Source organism: Gloeophyllum trabeum, assembly GCF_000344685.1.
Source record: "Gloeophyllum trabeum ATCC 11539 unplaced genomic scaffold GLOTRscaffold_00001, whole genome shotgun sequence".
In the NCBI taxonomy this organism is placed as follows: Eukaryota; Fungi; Basidiomycota; class Agaricomycetes; order Gloeophyllales; family Gloeophyllaceae; genus Gloeophyllum; species Gloeophyllum trabeum.
This window is the reverse complement of record NW_006920410.1, coordinates 2,902,661-2,916,601: the sequence shown is the minus strand read 5'-3', so window position 1 is coordinate 2,916,601 and position 13,941 is coordinate 2,902,661. Positions and strand designations below refer to the sequence as shown.

At 51.6% G+C, this 13,941-nt stretch overlaps 8 protein-coding genes across 8 annotated transcripts; 2 read left to right on the top strand and 6 right to left on the bottom strand.

The window, feature by feature from the left end:
* Positions 1 to 583: 583 nt before the first annotated feature.
* Positions 584 to 1,642, bottom strand: GLOTRDRAFT_29873 (uncharacterized protein; the record flags this gene model as incomplete). The annotated part of the gene is made up of 4 exons (XM_007861963.1): positions 584 to 682; positions 742 to 872; positions 921 to 1,313; positions 1,369 to 1,642. Coding segments are annotated over 4 exons (897 nt in total), but the record flags the coding sequence as incomplete, so codon positions are not given.
* Positions 1,643 to 2,035: 393 nt separating this feature from the next.
* Positions 2,036 to 2,990, bottom strand: GLOTRDRAFT_69025 (breast carcinoma amplified sequence 2; the record flags this gene model as incomplete). Its single annotated transcript, XM_007863050.1, has 4 exons — positions 2,036 to 2,294; positions 2,354 to 2,507; positions 2,560 to 2,732; positions 2,787 to 2,990. 4 exons carry the CDS (start codon positions 2,988 to 2,990, stop codon positions 2,148 to 2,150), a joined length of 678 nt encoding a protein of 225 aa, XP_007861241.1. The 3' UTR covers positions 2,036 to 2,147.
* Positions 2,991 to 3,079: 89 nt separating this feature from the next.
* GLOTRDRAFT_124694 (uncharacterized protein) lies at positions 3,080 to 4,226 on the top strand (the record flags this gene model as incomplete). The annotated part of the gene is made up of 7 exons (XM_007863396.1): positions 3,080 to 3,197; positions 3,252 to 3,645; positions 3,704 to 3,760; positions 3,814 to 3,836; positions 3,890 to 3,930; positions 3,983 to 4,059; positions 4,115 to 4,226. The coding sequence occupies 7 exons, from the start codon at positions 3,080 to 3,082 to the stop codon at positions 4,224 to 4,226; spliced, it is 822 nt and encodes a 273-aa protein (XP_007861587.1).
* Positions 4,227 to 4,357: 131 nt separating this feature from the next.
* GLOTRDRAFT_124693 (uncharacterized protein) lies at positions 4,358 to 5,801 on the bottom strand (the record flags this gene model as incomplete). Its single annotated transcript, XM_007863049.1, has 4 exons — positions 4,358 to 4,765; positions 4,817 to 4,948; positions 4,999 to 5,156; positions 5,216 to 5,801. The coding sequence occupies 4 exons, from the start codon at positions 5,799 to 5,801 to the stop codon at positions 4,358 to 4,360; spliced, it is 1,284 nt and encodes a 427-aa protein (XP_007861240.1).
* Positions 5,802 to 6,179: 378 nt separating this feature from the next.
* GLOTRDRAFT_124692 (uncharacterized protein) lies at positions 6,180 to 6,914 on the top strand (the record flags this gene model as incomplete). Its single annotated transcript, XM_007863404.1, has 3 exons — positions 6,180 to 6,325; positions 6,376 to 6,577; positions 6,636 to 6,914. 3 exons carry the CDS (start codon positions 6,180 to 6,182, stop codon positions 6,912 to 6,914), a joined length of 627 nt encoding a protein of 208 aa, XP_007861595.1.
* Positions 6,915 to 7,027: 113 nt separating this feature from the next.
* GLOTRDRAFT_124691 (uncharacterized protein) lies at positions 7,028 to 8,105 on the bottom strand (the record flags this gene model as incomplete). The annotated part of the gene is made up of 4 exons (XM_007863405.1): positions 7,028 to 7,078; positions 7,132 to 7,229; positions 7,281 to 7,886; positions 7,937 to 8,105. The coding sequence occupies 4 exons, from the start codon at positions 8,103 to 8,105 to the stop codon at positions 7,028 to 7,030; spliced, it is 924 nt and encodes a 307-aa protein (XP_007861596.1).
* Positions 8,106 to 9,086: 981 nt separating this feature from the next.
* Positions 9,087 to 10,549, bottom strand: GLOTRDRAFT_109227 (uncharacterized protein). Its single transcript, XM_007863048.1, has 6 exons — positions 10,239 to 10,549; positions 10,115 to 10,182; positions 10,043 to 10,064; positions 9,830 to 9,925; positions 9,740 to 9,773; positions 9,087 to 9,682 (listed from the first exon to the last, which is right to left on the bottom strand). The coding sequence occupies exons 2-6, from the start codon at positions 10,178 to 10,180 to the stop codon at positions 9,322 to 9,324; spliced, it is 579 nt and encodes a 192-aa protein (XP_007861239.1). The 5' UTR covers positions 10,181 to 10,182; positions 10,239 to 10,549; the 3' UTR covers positions 9,087 to 9,321.
* Positions 10,550 to 10,585: 36 nt separating this feature from the next.
* Positions 10,586 to 11,146, bottom strand: GLOTRDRAFT_90277 (uncharacterized protein; the record flags this gene model as incomplete). Its single annotated transcript, XM_007863047.1, has 4 exons — positions 10,586 to 10,679; positions 10,733 to 10,857; positions 10,938 to 11,068; positions 11,095 to 11,146. 4 exons carry the CDS (start codon positions 11,144 to 11,146, stop codon positions 10,586 to 10,588), a joined length of 402 nt encoding a protein of 133 aa, XP_007861238.1.
* Between the last annotated feature and the right edge of the window lie 2,795 nt (positions 11,147 to 13,941).

Sequence of the window (13,941 nt, the reverse complement as noted above, 5' to 3'; positions counted from 1 at the left end):
GAACACCCGTAGGATTATAGTGCTCCTTCCCTCGTATACCACCCGACCCATGGGACGTAGTCCGAGATATGGGTGGTATGGAAGTCGATGATGGCGATGTACCGCGAGGAGCACTTTGCTCTCTCCACCTATCTGCAGCTAATGTGGGTGATAAAGCACCTGGAGGGCCACGTGACCGAGAGCTACTGGCCTCTGGTTTCTGCAAAAGGGAGACATTATGCATCTGAGAGTGAGGGGGGAGATCTCGATGAACGCGCTGGTCCACTGGGGCAGACGCGTTATCCGAGCGACTACTTCTCCTGGAGGATAATGCTGGATGCGGCTGGCCCGGAGACCCGTGCCTCTGTCCCTGATGAGGTCCGGAGTAGGGTTCGAGCCTGTTGGAACGTTCGTTGAACAGAACTCGAGATGACTCGAGGGGCGAACGCGAAGGTTGGCTGGGAATCGGGAGCTCCAGCTCGTGGGAGGGTAATGGTGCTCTTGATCTCGGCCAGCTCCTGTCGAAATCATCTACGAAGCGTTCCTCTTTGCTGACAGAGACCGCATCTTCGACGACTGCTGGCTTGTGACTTTGTTGCAGTCCGGAATTTGGCGCCGAAGGGTCACTAGGCTGAATCTTGTACTGCCTACCGTCACCAAAGTCAATGACACCACCCAAGAAGCTTTCATCATCTTCTTCCATCTAGACCTGAGTAAGTAGGCTACTCCACTACCGAGTACTGTATTGCATGAATGACAGACCTCGTCCCAGTGGTGCGCGTTTGGATCCAGATGGACTCCGCGGAACGTGTCTGCTTCTTCTTGCAGAGCTTGATTCTGCAATACTTGTTCCTCCTGCACCGCTTTCTTATCATTGAGCTTAGCGGTTTGTTCTATGTCGGTTCAGTTTGGCGTATTTTGGCGAAGGGCGAAAAGCATACCTTGAGCGACCTCAGCAGCAGTCGGGAAATCATTTTGAACTCTCGCATCAGCTTTGGGAGCCGTTACCTGCCCAGTTCTGATATTTCCCCAGGCGGGGCGAGTGGTGACACTGAGAGTCTCTTTTACTATTACTGTCGCACTAGCACCAGTAACAGACGTTCTCGGTTGAGGTTGGATGACCTTGCCAGCATGAGGTAACTGGGGTGCAGCTGCACTCGACGATGGTACCAAGCCCTTTCCCGCATTGGAAGGTGGTGCTGGGGTCGATGGACTCGGAGCTGCCGATGAAGGTCGAGACCATCCTGGCCCCGTAGTAGACGGTCGAGGCGTTGACGTGAGTTTAGCAGTTACTAATCGAGAGTGCATACTAGATACTTCAGGCGTCTGTTTCGCTACCGCATCCAAGATGTAAGTTCCACATGTCTCAGCATAATGAACTATGCGTACGCGTCGCAATCCCAGATTTTGCAGCCATAGAAATAGACGTAGTTGAACTCGGTCCGTGAAGAGGAGCGATCTTCTCCATGAACTTCTTGTTGATATTGACGGCACTGAATTTCTTGGGGTGCGGCATGCTAAGTCCTGCATGGCTGGTACCAGCTGTGCCGTTCGACGTGAGACGCACAGCGCTGCTAGAACCAACCGTCGGCACAGGCCCCTTCGATAGGTCTCCATCCTCCTTCCCTGGCTGCGTTCCCGCAGGGCCCACTCCCGCCACCATTCCGTCCGTGACTACTGCAGGTGATACATTTACGCCCAATGTGCTCGCGTCCGCTTCGGTGGGCGCTGGAGGGGATGATATCTTCTCATCCAGAACTGCAGGCCCCTTTGACTGGTCCTCGACGTCGGCCATATACGCGTCTCAGGACGCCTTGTGCTACGCAGCAAGCCTGAAGACATTTGCGGTTCCAAAACAGATAAATCAAGACGTAGGAGGACCCTTTAGTCTACCAGTCCGAGAGAGAATACGCATCATGCGCACCTGATTGAACACAGACTCCGAAGAAAGGTGTTTTGGACCTGTTCCACTGTGGCCCACAGACGCGAAATGCTGGTGACAGCCGGCGGCGTCACGTTCAAGTAAAACGCTACTCTCGGTGATTGCCTTACGATGGACACTCAATGGCCTTATTCATTTACGAAGACTGGAGCACATTGCAACGATGCAAACAGAACGACAGAGAACGATGGGAAAGAATGCAAGTGGTAAACGCGAGGATCGTGCCCTACAACCCAGCAAGCTCAACCTCCTTCTTATTCAGTCGGTCAATATCCGCCTCCAAAGCCACATTCGCCATCTCAATTTGCAGTACACTCGATATAAGCTCCGTCCATCGCGTCTCCAGCGACGTCAATTGGCCACCAATGCGAGTCTTAGGACGAAGTCCGTCAGGTCAAGGACGAGTAATACTGATCAGCCTGTATCACGCACCTGGAAGTTCTTTCTATCCCTGTTGACCTCAGTGGTGAGCCTCCTGAGCTCCTCTAATGCCTTCTCTGCTGCGGTTGCAGCGGCCTCGAGGCGGTGATTATGTATCCGCCACGCGTTAGATCCGTACTGCTGAAGCAGAGCTAAATTTGTTTGCCTGTGGAACGTTACTTCTTACGTAGCTGCAGCAATTCGACGCAGGCACGTACCGTAAACGCTGATGCTCGAGTTGTGCATGTGCATTGTCGAGCGCCGACTGCCATTCGTCATCAGAACCGGGCACGCCGATGGGTCCAGGTAGTTGATAACGAAGGGTGTCCAAGGGCCCCAGAGGCTCCCGAGATTCGCATCTCTGGATTTCTGCTTGTAACAAAGGGTTTTTCTACATGAACTGTCAGAATGATGCATTGAATATACCTATCGTTAGAGTACTCACGACAAAAAGCTCAAAAGGTGGAGGAACCTTGGGGTGCAGCTCCTGCGGCACCGTCCCCGCTTCCCGCGCAAGTTCCTGCTCGACCTTCTGCTTCAAATGTGGATATTGCTCAAGGTCATTGTCGTAGTATGGCAAGGAGTCGAATATCTCAGAAGAGCCCGCGCCCGACTGCGGGGTAAGTGAGGCGGACGTTGAGGTAGACATGGACTGCAGTGGCGGGGCACTCCGGTCGGAGTCTCAACCGCTTCATCCGAGCGTAGTGTTGGTCATTGAGGCTGCCGTTCGAGCATACCATGTCTATGCGCGTTGCTGTCCGGACAGGACGCCGCTTGGCTACCGCGTCGCGTTCGTTGTCGGCGGCAGCAACGAGGGTTTCACCGCGTTTCATTCATTCATCGCCCATCTCGAAAGGTGTGCGGCGACTTCACCTACTACTTCGTCATGTACTGATGTATCTATCTGTAGCTTCGGAGTCCCCATTCACGGAGCAGACTTCGCCAAATCCTACCATTACAAAGTATGCCGAAGCAGCGGAGAAACTGCACGAATATGGATCCTATTTAATCCAGTGTCTTCCAAAATACGTTCAACAATTCTCCGTCCTCAGGGATGAATTGACGCTCTACGTCTGCCCCTCCGGCGTTGTGCCCGTCCTCACATTCTTGCGAGACCACTCGCAATGTCAGTTTAAGGGCTTGATGGACATTAGCGGCGTGGACTTCCCTGAACGCGACAAGCGTTTCGAGATCGTATATCATCTCTTGAGTTACAAGTACGGTGGAAGGATTAGGGTCAAGACGTATGCTGGAGAGGCGGATACTGTTCCGAGTGCTACTGAAGTGTACAGTGGTGCAAATTGGTACGCAAGTCTGTCGTAACTCCACTCACAAGTGCTAGAACTGGATGCGACTGCTTAGGTACGAGCGGGAAGCCTGGGACTTGTTCGGTATATTCTTCAAGGGTCATCCCGACCTGTACGTCCGAGGACTTCCCTTGATCGATTCGTAACTGACATTTTGCCCACTAGTCGTCGCATCCTTACCGATTACGGTACGCTTTCGATTCGTTTAGTTTCCTGCATAGGTCACTCATAGTCGTATCAGGGTTCGAAGGGCATCCCCTGCGGAAGGATTTCCCATTAACTGTGGGTCTTTACGTACCTGCTCATGCATTCGCTCCTCATTTTCGTATGACAGGGATACACCGAGGTGCGCTATGATGAGGAGAAGAAGCGCGTGGTGTACGAGCCTCTGCAGTTGACTCAAGCCTTCAGGTGAATGCAAGGACAAGTTTACTTATCCGGTGCCAGATACTCATGAAATTCGCAGGAACTTCGAGGCGCAGTCCCCTTGGGAGCAAGTCGGCCACGGCACCGAGAGCCCAAAGCCGAAGGAGTTCAAGCCCGTCCCCCCTCCTCCACCTGAGGAGCAGAAGAAATAGATGTGTTCCTTGTAGACTAGTTCCCTCCGCTAATAATCGCTGTTTAGCATGTTATACAATAGGATGAAAGGATAAAGCTAAGTGGAATACATGGTAAGGACAGTAGGACTTATAAGGAGCTACCCTCGGTGTCATGGCTCTTTCTGGGGTACCTCTTCAGCCGGCATTTCAATTTCTTTGTTACCCCAGCCCATCCTCGCAATGACATATTCCTGTCCAATGACCTCCACCCCCACCCTCAGAATCTCCGCAACCGTATCCTCCACCCAATCGTATTGGTCCCATAACTCTAACCACTTTGCAGGGACAATCTGCGTCACCGTGGTATGGATCAACTGGTGGCTAGGATCTGTGAAGTGTAAGAGGAACTGCAACTGTGGTTCAGAAGCTTCCTCAGTCGCAGAAGACGGCAGCTGGAACGTTGTTATGAAAGGCTGGATTCTGATGTAAACAGTGGAATACGTTCTGGGGTATTCGATGGAAGAAGATTGCGCAGGAGGTTTCGCGCTGTTACGCTTCACTAGTTCTTCCAGATTCGCCTTTGGACAAGTTGAACGAGAATGGCCATTAAAGGAGAGGATTCACCATACCTGAGCTAGCTTCGTAGCAGCTTCGAGACCCTCTACTGCACTGAGGTCCCTCTTCGTGTCCGCATTGTCTTTGGGCCTCGATTCGTCACCTCGGTTGACAATGAGATCTCCGCCTTCGACCTGGTCCATTATCTGGTGGAGGATGTGATTATTCAGAAACTTGTGGTGACGGAGTGGCATACCCTAGTCAAGGCACGATATACTAGGGACTCAATTCCGTCATACCCAACCATATCATGGCTTAACCATACTTGAATGACCTCATGTTCTGATATTGGGGGAGCGACGACATTCAAGATATCGTTCAATGTCGATAATCCAACTCGCTTGAAGTCTTGGCCTGATTTCGCTGTCTAAATACCGGGACTTCTGTGTTCGCAAATGTCATGATGCACTCACCGATCTTATCGAGCTGGGCGGACTTGGCATACTCTATCATACCTTCGCTCCATTTGCGAGCCTGAGTCTGGTCAAGAGGAATATGTTTAACTTGCTCGTCCACCACGGACTTCGCTTGCTGTATGGCCGCAGATGCGCTAGACCATACGCTGCCCCAACCCCAGCGACTTCCAGAAGCAGCCCCAGCTTGGGCTGTTTGCTGCGTCTCTCCTTTGGGAGCCGATGTTTCGGAAGGACCTGAGGGGTTGCCCTTTGTCGCAGCAGGCGCAAGGTGTGATGAGGGAGCGCCAACTTTGACTCTCTCAGTACTCTTCCGCAAGGTAGGCGTTCCGGCTCGGGAAATGGGGCGCTCGAGATTGCTAGCTCGAGATGCGGGGCGCTCAATATGAGACGTAGTCCGTACGGGTTCTGCACTTTTCTGCGTGATCTCGTCTAGGAAAGCAAGCACCTCGGCTGCATCGCCCTCGTTTGCAGGCTCCGCGGAACCAGTCTTGCCCCCCGCGGGCGGCGGGGCAGCAGGGAGCGAATCCAAGTCGTCCAAGAACTGAAGGGCATCCTCTGGCTTAGAATTCGACTTTGCAGCCATAGTGACCCACTGTTACACAAGAAACCAGTCGTGGAAGTCAGCTGAGGCGTGTTGTTAGCACGAACATACAGTGTATTCGGTAATTGCCGTGTCAACCCTACATATCGTCATGCTGCCTACATACAATGCAGACAGTGCGTTGAGAACGCCTGATCCGACAGCTGCTGGTCGATGCCAGTGGTCTCCTGCGAGATTACCAACAGCCTCAGACGTCTTCCAGTATGCGAGACGGAATACGCCTCTTGTCCGTTCGGCCACACATTACTTCCCATGTGATTGTCGCAGAGTAAGCGCCGACGGCCGGGGTGCAAGTTGCAACGCCTCAAAGCAGCCCCTTCACCTTCGAACCACTCGGACGATTCGGCGGCTGCTCTCGCCATGTCTGCTATAGGCGAGATCCTATCCAACCCTGCCTATCATGACTATCTGGCAATCCTGAAAGGTGCTAGAAATGGATTTGTTTACGGGGTCAAAGTCAGATTTCCCCATGCCCTCATCATGGCCATCTTATTTGGACGCGGAGAGTATGTCACATCAACCTTGGTTTCCTGAATGTTACATTGAGGCGGCATAGTTGGATCTCTCGGTTGAAAGTCATCTTCCGCGCGACGAAACAGCATGCCATGAATCTCGCCAAATTTGTGTCCATCTACAAAGCATTCCTGTTACTCCAGAAGAAGGTCAATGGTGGCAAAACCCGTAGCGCGGATAACTTCATTGCAGGGTTGATTGGCGGGTACATAGTGTTTGGCAATCGCAATGCTGTCAATGAGCAGGTACGTCTCCGGCTCAAGCTGGACCGATCGTAACATGACACCGACGATACTTGTGAAGATCGTGCTCTACGTCTGCTCTCGCGTCGTCGCCTCATTCATCCCTAGGGCTAATTCGCCCTACACGCTCTCGTCTACCAGCGACTCCGGTGTCAAGCCCATACCTCCTGACTCCCGCTACTTCTCGCTTTTCGCGGCGGCATGCTGGGGTGCTGTTATGTGGTTGTTCGAGCATAGAGGGGAGACCATCCAGCCGGGCATGTTCAATTCCATGACGTATCTCTACCGAGATTCGGAGAGGTGGAAAGATCTGCGGACGCTGATATGGCATAACAAGTGAGGGGTGATCCGGTTGCATGCGCCCTCTTGTAATGCTACGTACAATGTCCATTTCACGATTAATTGGATACCATTGCATAGGAGGATATATATGTGGTCGTTTGCGGCTAGCGGTCACGTAGATGGTAATTGGTCGATCCTTTTGATGACCTTCTTGAATTTGTACTGAGGTAACTGTATCAGCAAAGGATGCTATCGAGCCGAATGGGCATACAAACCGCCAGCATATCCGTAGCAGCGTTGCAAGCCTTCAGGCACCGTTCGCATTCAGGTATTGCCGATATAATTCGGCTCATTTCAGCAGGGACGTCGGTGGCTAAGAATATAGGTTAGCCATGCTATGACATGCTTCTCTCCTAAGACGTACCTGCCTCTAATCTTGGGAGTAGGTCGTTCTTATACTCCTGCCACAGAAGTCTGGTCTCGTTTCCGTGACGGGGGCATTCCCCGTACCCATAAGGGAAAATCTCCTCCCCGCAAAGCAAATCCTTAAGTTGCTTTACCCTCTCGTAATGGAGCAGGACGAGTTTATGGTATGAGCTCGAAGTCGGGATGATAGAAATGGTCCGAGGAGTATACACCGATAAGCTAGGGTACAGGAGATACGTGCTCGCCTCCGCGGCAAGCCGGGGTAGGTCATGCTGTACCGCATGTGCGTATATCTGAAGAGGAGAAAGCGACACCTGAGCTGCAAAGTGGGAGTGCAGGTTATCCACAATTGACCCGGAGAGAGCGTATTTGTCCGCAAGGTTCAGCATGATCTGGAGCACCGGCAAGGGTATTACGGCTGTTCCACCTCCATGAACACGGGCCTCATCCTCCGAGTCCTCCGAGCCTCGTTGTAGAACCGGACTCGGCGGATTATGAAGCATCCGGAGTAATGTAGCCAACGTATGAGCGCTCTCCTGGAGGCTCAGAGTATTGCGTAGAGGATTCATTGCTGCTTCGGGCTCACAGCACGCAAACATATCACCTGCGGAGGTGTCGTAAGCAGCATATCACATTAGAAGCAGCCGGACGCACGAAATACTTCGCTATTGCTTGCAAGCTGTGCTCGCTGAACACCAAACCGCACCCTATCCGGGATGGAGTAAATGAAGAAATCAGCTTCCGAGTCGGCGACTATGATCACAAGTGCGGACTCGGAGAACTTGGGCGTAGAAAGGCCATCGAAGTCGGACAGAGGCTCCATCATCGTACCGTGCTAATGGCAATATCGAACGTGTTGAAATTTATGCATCGTCTTTATACAGAAGTAGCGCTAGCGCCGCCACTTGTGCATACGATATCCGAATTCCCGTATTTGGCAGGTGTTGAGGTTCGTGATACGTGGCGTAGCGTGTACTGTACGGATACGACCTTAGGCAACGTCCCGGTGTCCCGAGAGGTCCGTCGCTGTTGCCTATTCTGAGATTTGTCTCGTGTCACGGACACCTAGTTGCTTGGGGCCCCGGAGCCTAAATCCGCGCTAAATGGGGGAAAATGAACAAATTTATTTGCAGGTGCTCTGGAAACCCTCTTAAAGCTTCTTCTGAGTCTTCTCTCAGCAATTTGAGCCTCAGCTCTACCTGAGGAGTGTATCAATACTGCATTACCCTTACCTTAGTACGCGCAACTGCAGGTTGCGTTGCATGTGTCCCTTGTCCCTTGTCCCTTGACCTGCCACATTCCCACGGTAAATTCCATAAGCCGTTGCGTTGCCTAAGGTCGTATCGGTACAGTAAGAACGATCGATCCCTCCTGTGCAAACCCTTGGTTCTGCTGTCGAGTTTCGCTAGGGCCTCAGAACAGTCTATCTTGGTCTGGAGGTTCGTAAACAATCGATTCCGGAGGGTGCTAGCCGAGTTTAATTGACCACCAAGTCCCGAAGAGACGCCACATTCTGTTTGGGACGGCACAAGTCGTCCTGTACTGCTGATCGGCTCGCCATGGGTACTTTATTACTCAGTGTTACATAGATATAGAATACGACTGCGGGACGACTGCGGTTTGCAAATCCAGCTAATTGTCCCAGCTATACTGTGACATTGGCTCCCGGAATTCCGAGTCGAACGCTTGACGTAGCCACAATCCGTGACTGCAGCAGTTAAGGAACGAGTGCGCATTATGACATTTTCACTGCAACAAAGGCACTTGCAAGCCCAATTTCAACCGTTATTGTGAGGCTTGTCAGCGCCCGCAAGCAACAACAGTGTGCACCATAGCAAAGCAGAGATGGAACGTATATTCACATAAGACAGATATGTGCACCAGACCCAGCAATAGCAGTGAAAAAAGATAGCGCAGCAGCCGTCAACCACTCCAGAAAACCGTAACAATGCATGCAGAGAATAGGAGTGAAGTGGTATCGTGAGACATAAAGGGGAATGATGATGTTTTCTATACAACCAAGGTATCCTGCGAACGTCCTACATGATAATACAACCCCTTCTCCCTCGCTCTCTCCGTGGTCGACCGCCAGGCCCTGCTGCACCTTGTTCTTGTTGTCTCGTAGCCCGGAGGTTACGGATAAGGGTCGTGAACAGGTTCTCGACATTGTGAGCGGTGCGAGCGGAAGTCTCCATGAATTCACATCCAAACGTCCGAGCTAAGGCAGCGCCTTCTTCGCGTGATACCTCTCGCTCATATGTCTTGTCGCATTTGTTGCCTACGAGCATAAATATTGGTTTCTGTCGCTTCACTCGTAACATGGATTGCCGGAAGACGTCGAGCCGGTCGAATGTTGATCGGGATGCAATAGAGTACACGAGAATAAAGCCTTGACCCTCGCTACAGCATATATAGCCGTTAGGCCGCTGATGAACGCCTGATCAGAAGCGCACTTACCGCACCCATTGATCCCTAAGTGTGGCATATTCCTCTGCAAGTTACCAGATGTTGATATGGGTATTGAACAACATCAGCTGAGGGACGAACCTTGGCCGGCCGTGTCGATAACTTCGATGAAGCACATCTGGCTATCTACGACTAGCTGTTTCCGGTAGGCATCTTCTATTGTTGGGTCATACGTCTGGAAGTCTCTTCAGCGGTAAGTCTACCTAGACTCCAAGCGAGCACAAACCTCTATGAAGAGCAGATGCAGACTATTCGTCAACGCATTCTATTTATACCCACGTCCGCGAAACTCACCGACAAAACAATTTAACGTGAACTAGCGAGTGTCAGACGATATCTGTGCGATGTACGGCGCTGCAGACGTACCTGCACAGCTAAGGCAGTTTTACCGACACCACCATCACCTAGAACGGCGACCCTCCAACTGTCCATTTCTGGTCCCGTCGCCGATCAATGGAAGTTACAACAGAGCAAGACCGTCACACTGTACCTCAGAAATGACGAACGGAGAACGAGCGGGAATGTAAGATGAGACGTAGAAATTGCAGAGAGCAGCGAACTCCAGAAGCGAAGATAACAGCAGCAGGAACGTCGGACAAGGTAGAAGTGATAGGAGACCCGAGACGAGACGTTACTTGAAGGAAATGCAAGGATGAGAAAGAGAAGTCCGAGCGCGTCGTTCAATGTCGTAGAGAGGTCGTAACGAGAAGGAAAAGACTGCAAAACGCAGCCGGGATGCGGTTATGGCAATGCGCAGACGAGAGGCGTTAAGAGGTTCTCAGGATTCAAGCGGGGGCTATTTTATTACGGAGCAAACACAGGCCCCTCTGCGCCACTCTATTTTGTCCGGCCCTGCATTATGTAATATCGCCCGGCCTCGCCGGTCATTCCCCGGGTGGCAGCGCTCGGCCACTCGTATGTTTCGATTATCCTGTTCCGCAAACAGCAAGCCTGTGCCCTGCGGTAGGGTATCCATACACATACGTATTTCCCTTCCATCCTGCTCCCGCTCCGTCTGCTCGATTCCCGATAAATGCTTCCTCGACCATCCGCCCCAGCGGGCATCTCCGAAGTATCAGGCACGCCGTTTCCCGACTTCGCACTGTGCCCTACGATCGATTCATGCCTATGGTACAACGCCCATGTGCACAGATATGCGAGCATCAATGCTCATTTCTGTCAAGCGTACCAACATCATTTCGATGCCGTTGTCCGCCAGAATCATGCATAGGGGATAGCGGCGGGTACTCGATTTGAAGCTGGGAAGGCACGTAATTTCATTAGGCCGAGACCCTATGGCTATAGCTGCTGCGCGTGTACCTTAAGAATAGCGGACATACACTCACCATGTAATGGGAGACGAGCATGCCTCTTACGCTCACAGGCTGAAGAGGACATTGAGAGTCAGACCTGAGGAAAGGTTTGCGAGAATCGCGGATTCGGTCTTCCGCCACAATTACTTATACCGGTGGAAGCCCTACTCCGACTCGAGGAATATCACCTGGTTATTACGCCTTTGGGTCCGCTTAACCCCGACCTGTTCGCATTGCAAAGGTCAGTATGCCTGTATCCTCAAAGAAACCGACCTCGCGCGTTGGACGTCACTGGACAGCGCCAGATGCGTAAGGAATACTGCTCAGGATCGTGCTTGTGGCGGGAATGGAATCATACCAGAACCTATACATGTTTTGTGGCGATGCTTATAATAGGCAGGAAGACTGATCTTTGCACCCCTAGACCGCCGGCGCCATCGACGAGCGAGGAAGGTAATTTAGGTGGGCGACGCGGTAAGCATTCACGGGGGCTAAATCCAGCACCTAAGATTCGGGATATGACGGCGCAGTGAATTGGACGATCAGGAAGAGCGCCTGGCAGATAAGCTGGATAGATTCGAGGCACAATTGTGAGGCAAATAGGTAAGTCGCCGGGCGAGGGACATCCTGCCGGGACCTGCCCGGTATTAATACAAGAAGGGCACACAGCGGATCAGTCATGGGAATACCCCGGAGGTATTGGGAGGCTCGATGAAGATGCTCGCCTCCGAAGGTGAGTACTTGCCCGAAAGGTTCCTTATTATTGGATTACCTGTGTCAGAAACGATCTTACGCAAAGCATGGTTCTGACGATACAATGTCTGGTGGTTAGTCTGTGGCATGCGAGCAGTTGTGACTCGACGGTCGTGGGTACTGTAAATGAGGCGTCACCGCTGTAGGTTGTGCTTTCTTCCATTCTCGCATTTCTCTGGACGAATCCATGCGCAAGCACCATGTGAGGACACGTTTGCACCTTGGGATTGGAGAGATTATAAGTGTCACGCCAAGGCGGTGTGTGTGTCCAGGGCAGAGCCGAATATCAGTTACATGATAGATTCGATCAGCTTGATATCACGCACCATCCTACCCTGCCATGTAGGTGCCATCACTTGGACATTGCCTGAAGCGTGTTTTCCAGGTGCAGTCTGCTTCAAGCTGGTGCGAGTTACATCTCTATAACGCGCTCTGAAAAGAATTACTCAGCCAAAACCTAATCCATGTGCGAACGGTGAGGTTTACGTGAGTTGGGTATATGTAGCGCATACCAGTGTGATGCAGCCTGACGAAGGCACCTTTGCCGAGGAGGCGCTGTGCAGCGGCAGTCCACGGCCTTTCTCGGGTGCCGACACGGAATGGGAGTGTCGGAACGGTAAGCCAACTGATCAGGACGAAAGGCTGTCCTTGTGGGCTCCATCTCCAGCTATCCCATCTGGCTCACTGTGGAGACAATGCGAGGTTACTCTCTTGCCGGCATCACGCATGTGAACGTGGATGGCTCGGAGTCCGGCAGACTAAGTATACGAAGATATTAGCGAGTTTATATCCGCGTAAGTATAACGTTCCATCGATTACCTACCTGCTACATAAGTGATGCTCCTACCTTGGTAAAAGGCCGAAATTCCAACAAGAAATATGCCGGCTCCGGGGTCGGAGGCGCCCATTCCATCTCTCACTCCTTAAAAGGAGCAAGCAACAAGGGGAACGCAATTCAATTCGCTCAACCCGATTTGGTGAGCAGTACTCATGATCCAAGGATGGGTATTTTGGCGCAGATGGGAAGACCGCCACAGCGGTGGTGGTAGGGCTAGAATCAGTAGGTTCAAGAGATGGAGGAAACAACCCTTACTTACCGAATCCGTCGCAGAAGTACTTCTTGTATCCATCTAGACAAGCCAGATATTGATATAAGTGTTTTATGTGCCATGAAATTAATGTCTGGCTTCCCACGAGAGACGGGCTCTACTATTGTTCTATATAGTTCTATATGGAAGGGTGGCAGCGGGAAGACCATGGATTTATAGGACTGACGTGGTAGTCTAAGTGATACTTGGGATCAGGTCTTGCTCATATTCGTGTTTGCGTCTCAGCAGGTGACGGGTGCTTCGGTATCCTAATACGGAGGCGTGGCGTGTGGTAGGGTGTGCTGCCTCGAAGCTCCTACGGAAAACCCGGGATTAAGTGCCTACAGTAGCTCAAAGCGTATCCTCAACGCGAGGGAGAGTAGTAGACAAGCTACTTTGGACGTCCAACCGGAAGCAGAAGGCTTACTGAAGACAATAAGCAAGGTCACCAGGAAGGCATTAATTACGACTTGCGTCGAGAGATATCTCAGCAGTTGACATCTCCCGAAAGGAATTCCTGCCCTTGTTTGGTCTTCATGCACATGCCTTGAGCAGAAAGTAACCACAACTGAAGAAAAGCAAGCAGCGCTGAACCACCTTAGCGCAGGGACAAGGTACAATTGAACATAGTGAGGATGATTGTTTAACCGAATATCGGCAAACCCCGTGAGTGTCCTGGCTTTACCGCGAGCACCGTGGCGTCTGACGAGTCGAGGACCTATGCGCTCCTCGTCAAATAGCATTATTTCTCGTATTTTGAGCCTTTGTATTTATGTAGTAAGAATAATATGTACAGTATACCGCTTGTACTCACCATGAATCTGACACTACTCTGGACCTTTTAATGCAGTGGGACTTAAAATTTTCGCGCTGTACCCGCCTCCTCAAGCTTGGGCCATCTGAATCAGCCACCGTTGACCCCGGGTCACGGCAGGGTCGATTTACGTGGATTTACAGTACCTCACGTAAAGTAAGCCAAATATCTGGTACTTATGTCTGCTGCCCCGTCACTATGTATTTACTAGACTTGGTCATGAAG

What these genes read in the sequence shown, in the direction of transcription:
- GLOTRDRAFT_109227 (XM_007863048.1), bottom strand. Translation starts at nt 10,180, where the DNA reads ATGGACAGTTGGAGGGTCGCCGTTCTAGGTGATGGTGGTGTCGGTAAA. An exon ending in TATCGACACGGCCGGCCAAG is followed by an intron (nt 9,774 to 9,829) that starts GTTCGTCCCTCA and finishes GGTAACTTGCAG; the next exon opens with AGGAATATGCCACACTTAGG. An exon ending in CTTAGGGATCAATGGGTGCG is followed by an intron (nt 9,683 to 9,739) that starts GTAAGTGCGCTT and finishes TATATGCTGTAG; the next exon opens with CGAGGGTCAAGGCTTTATTC.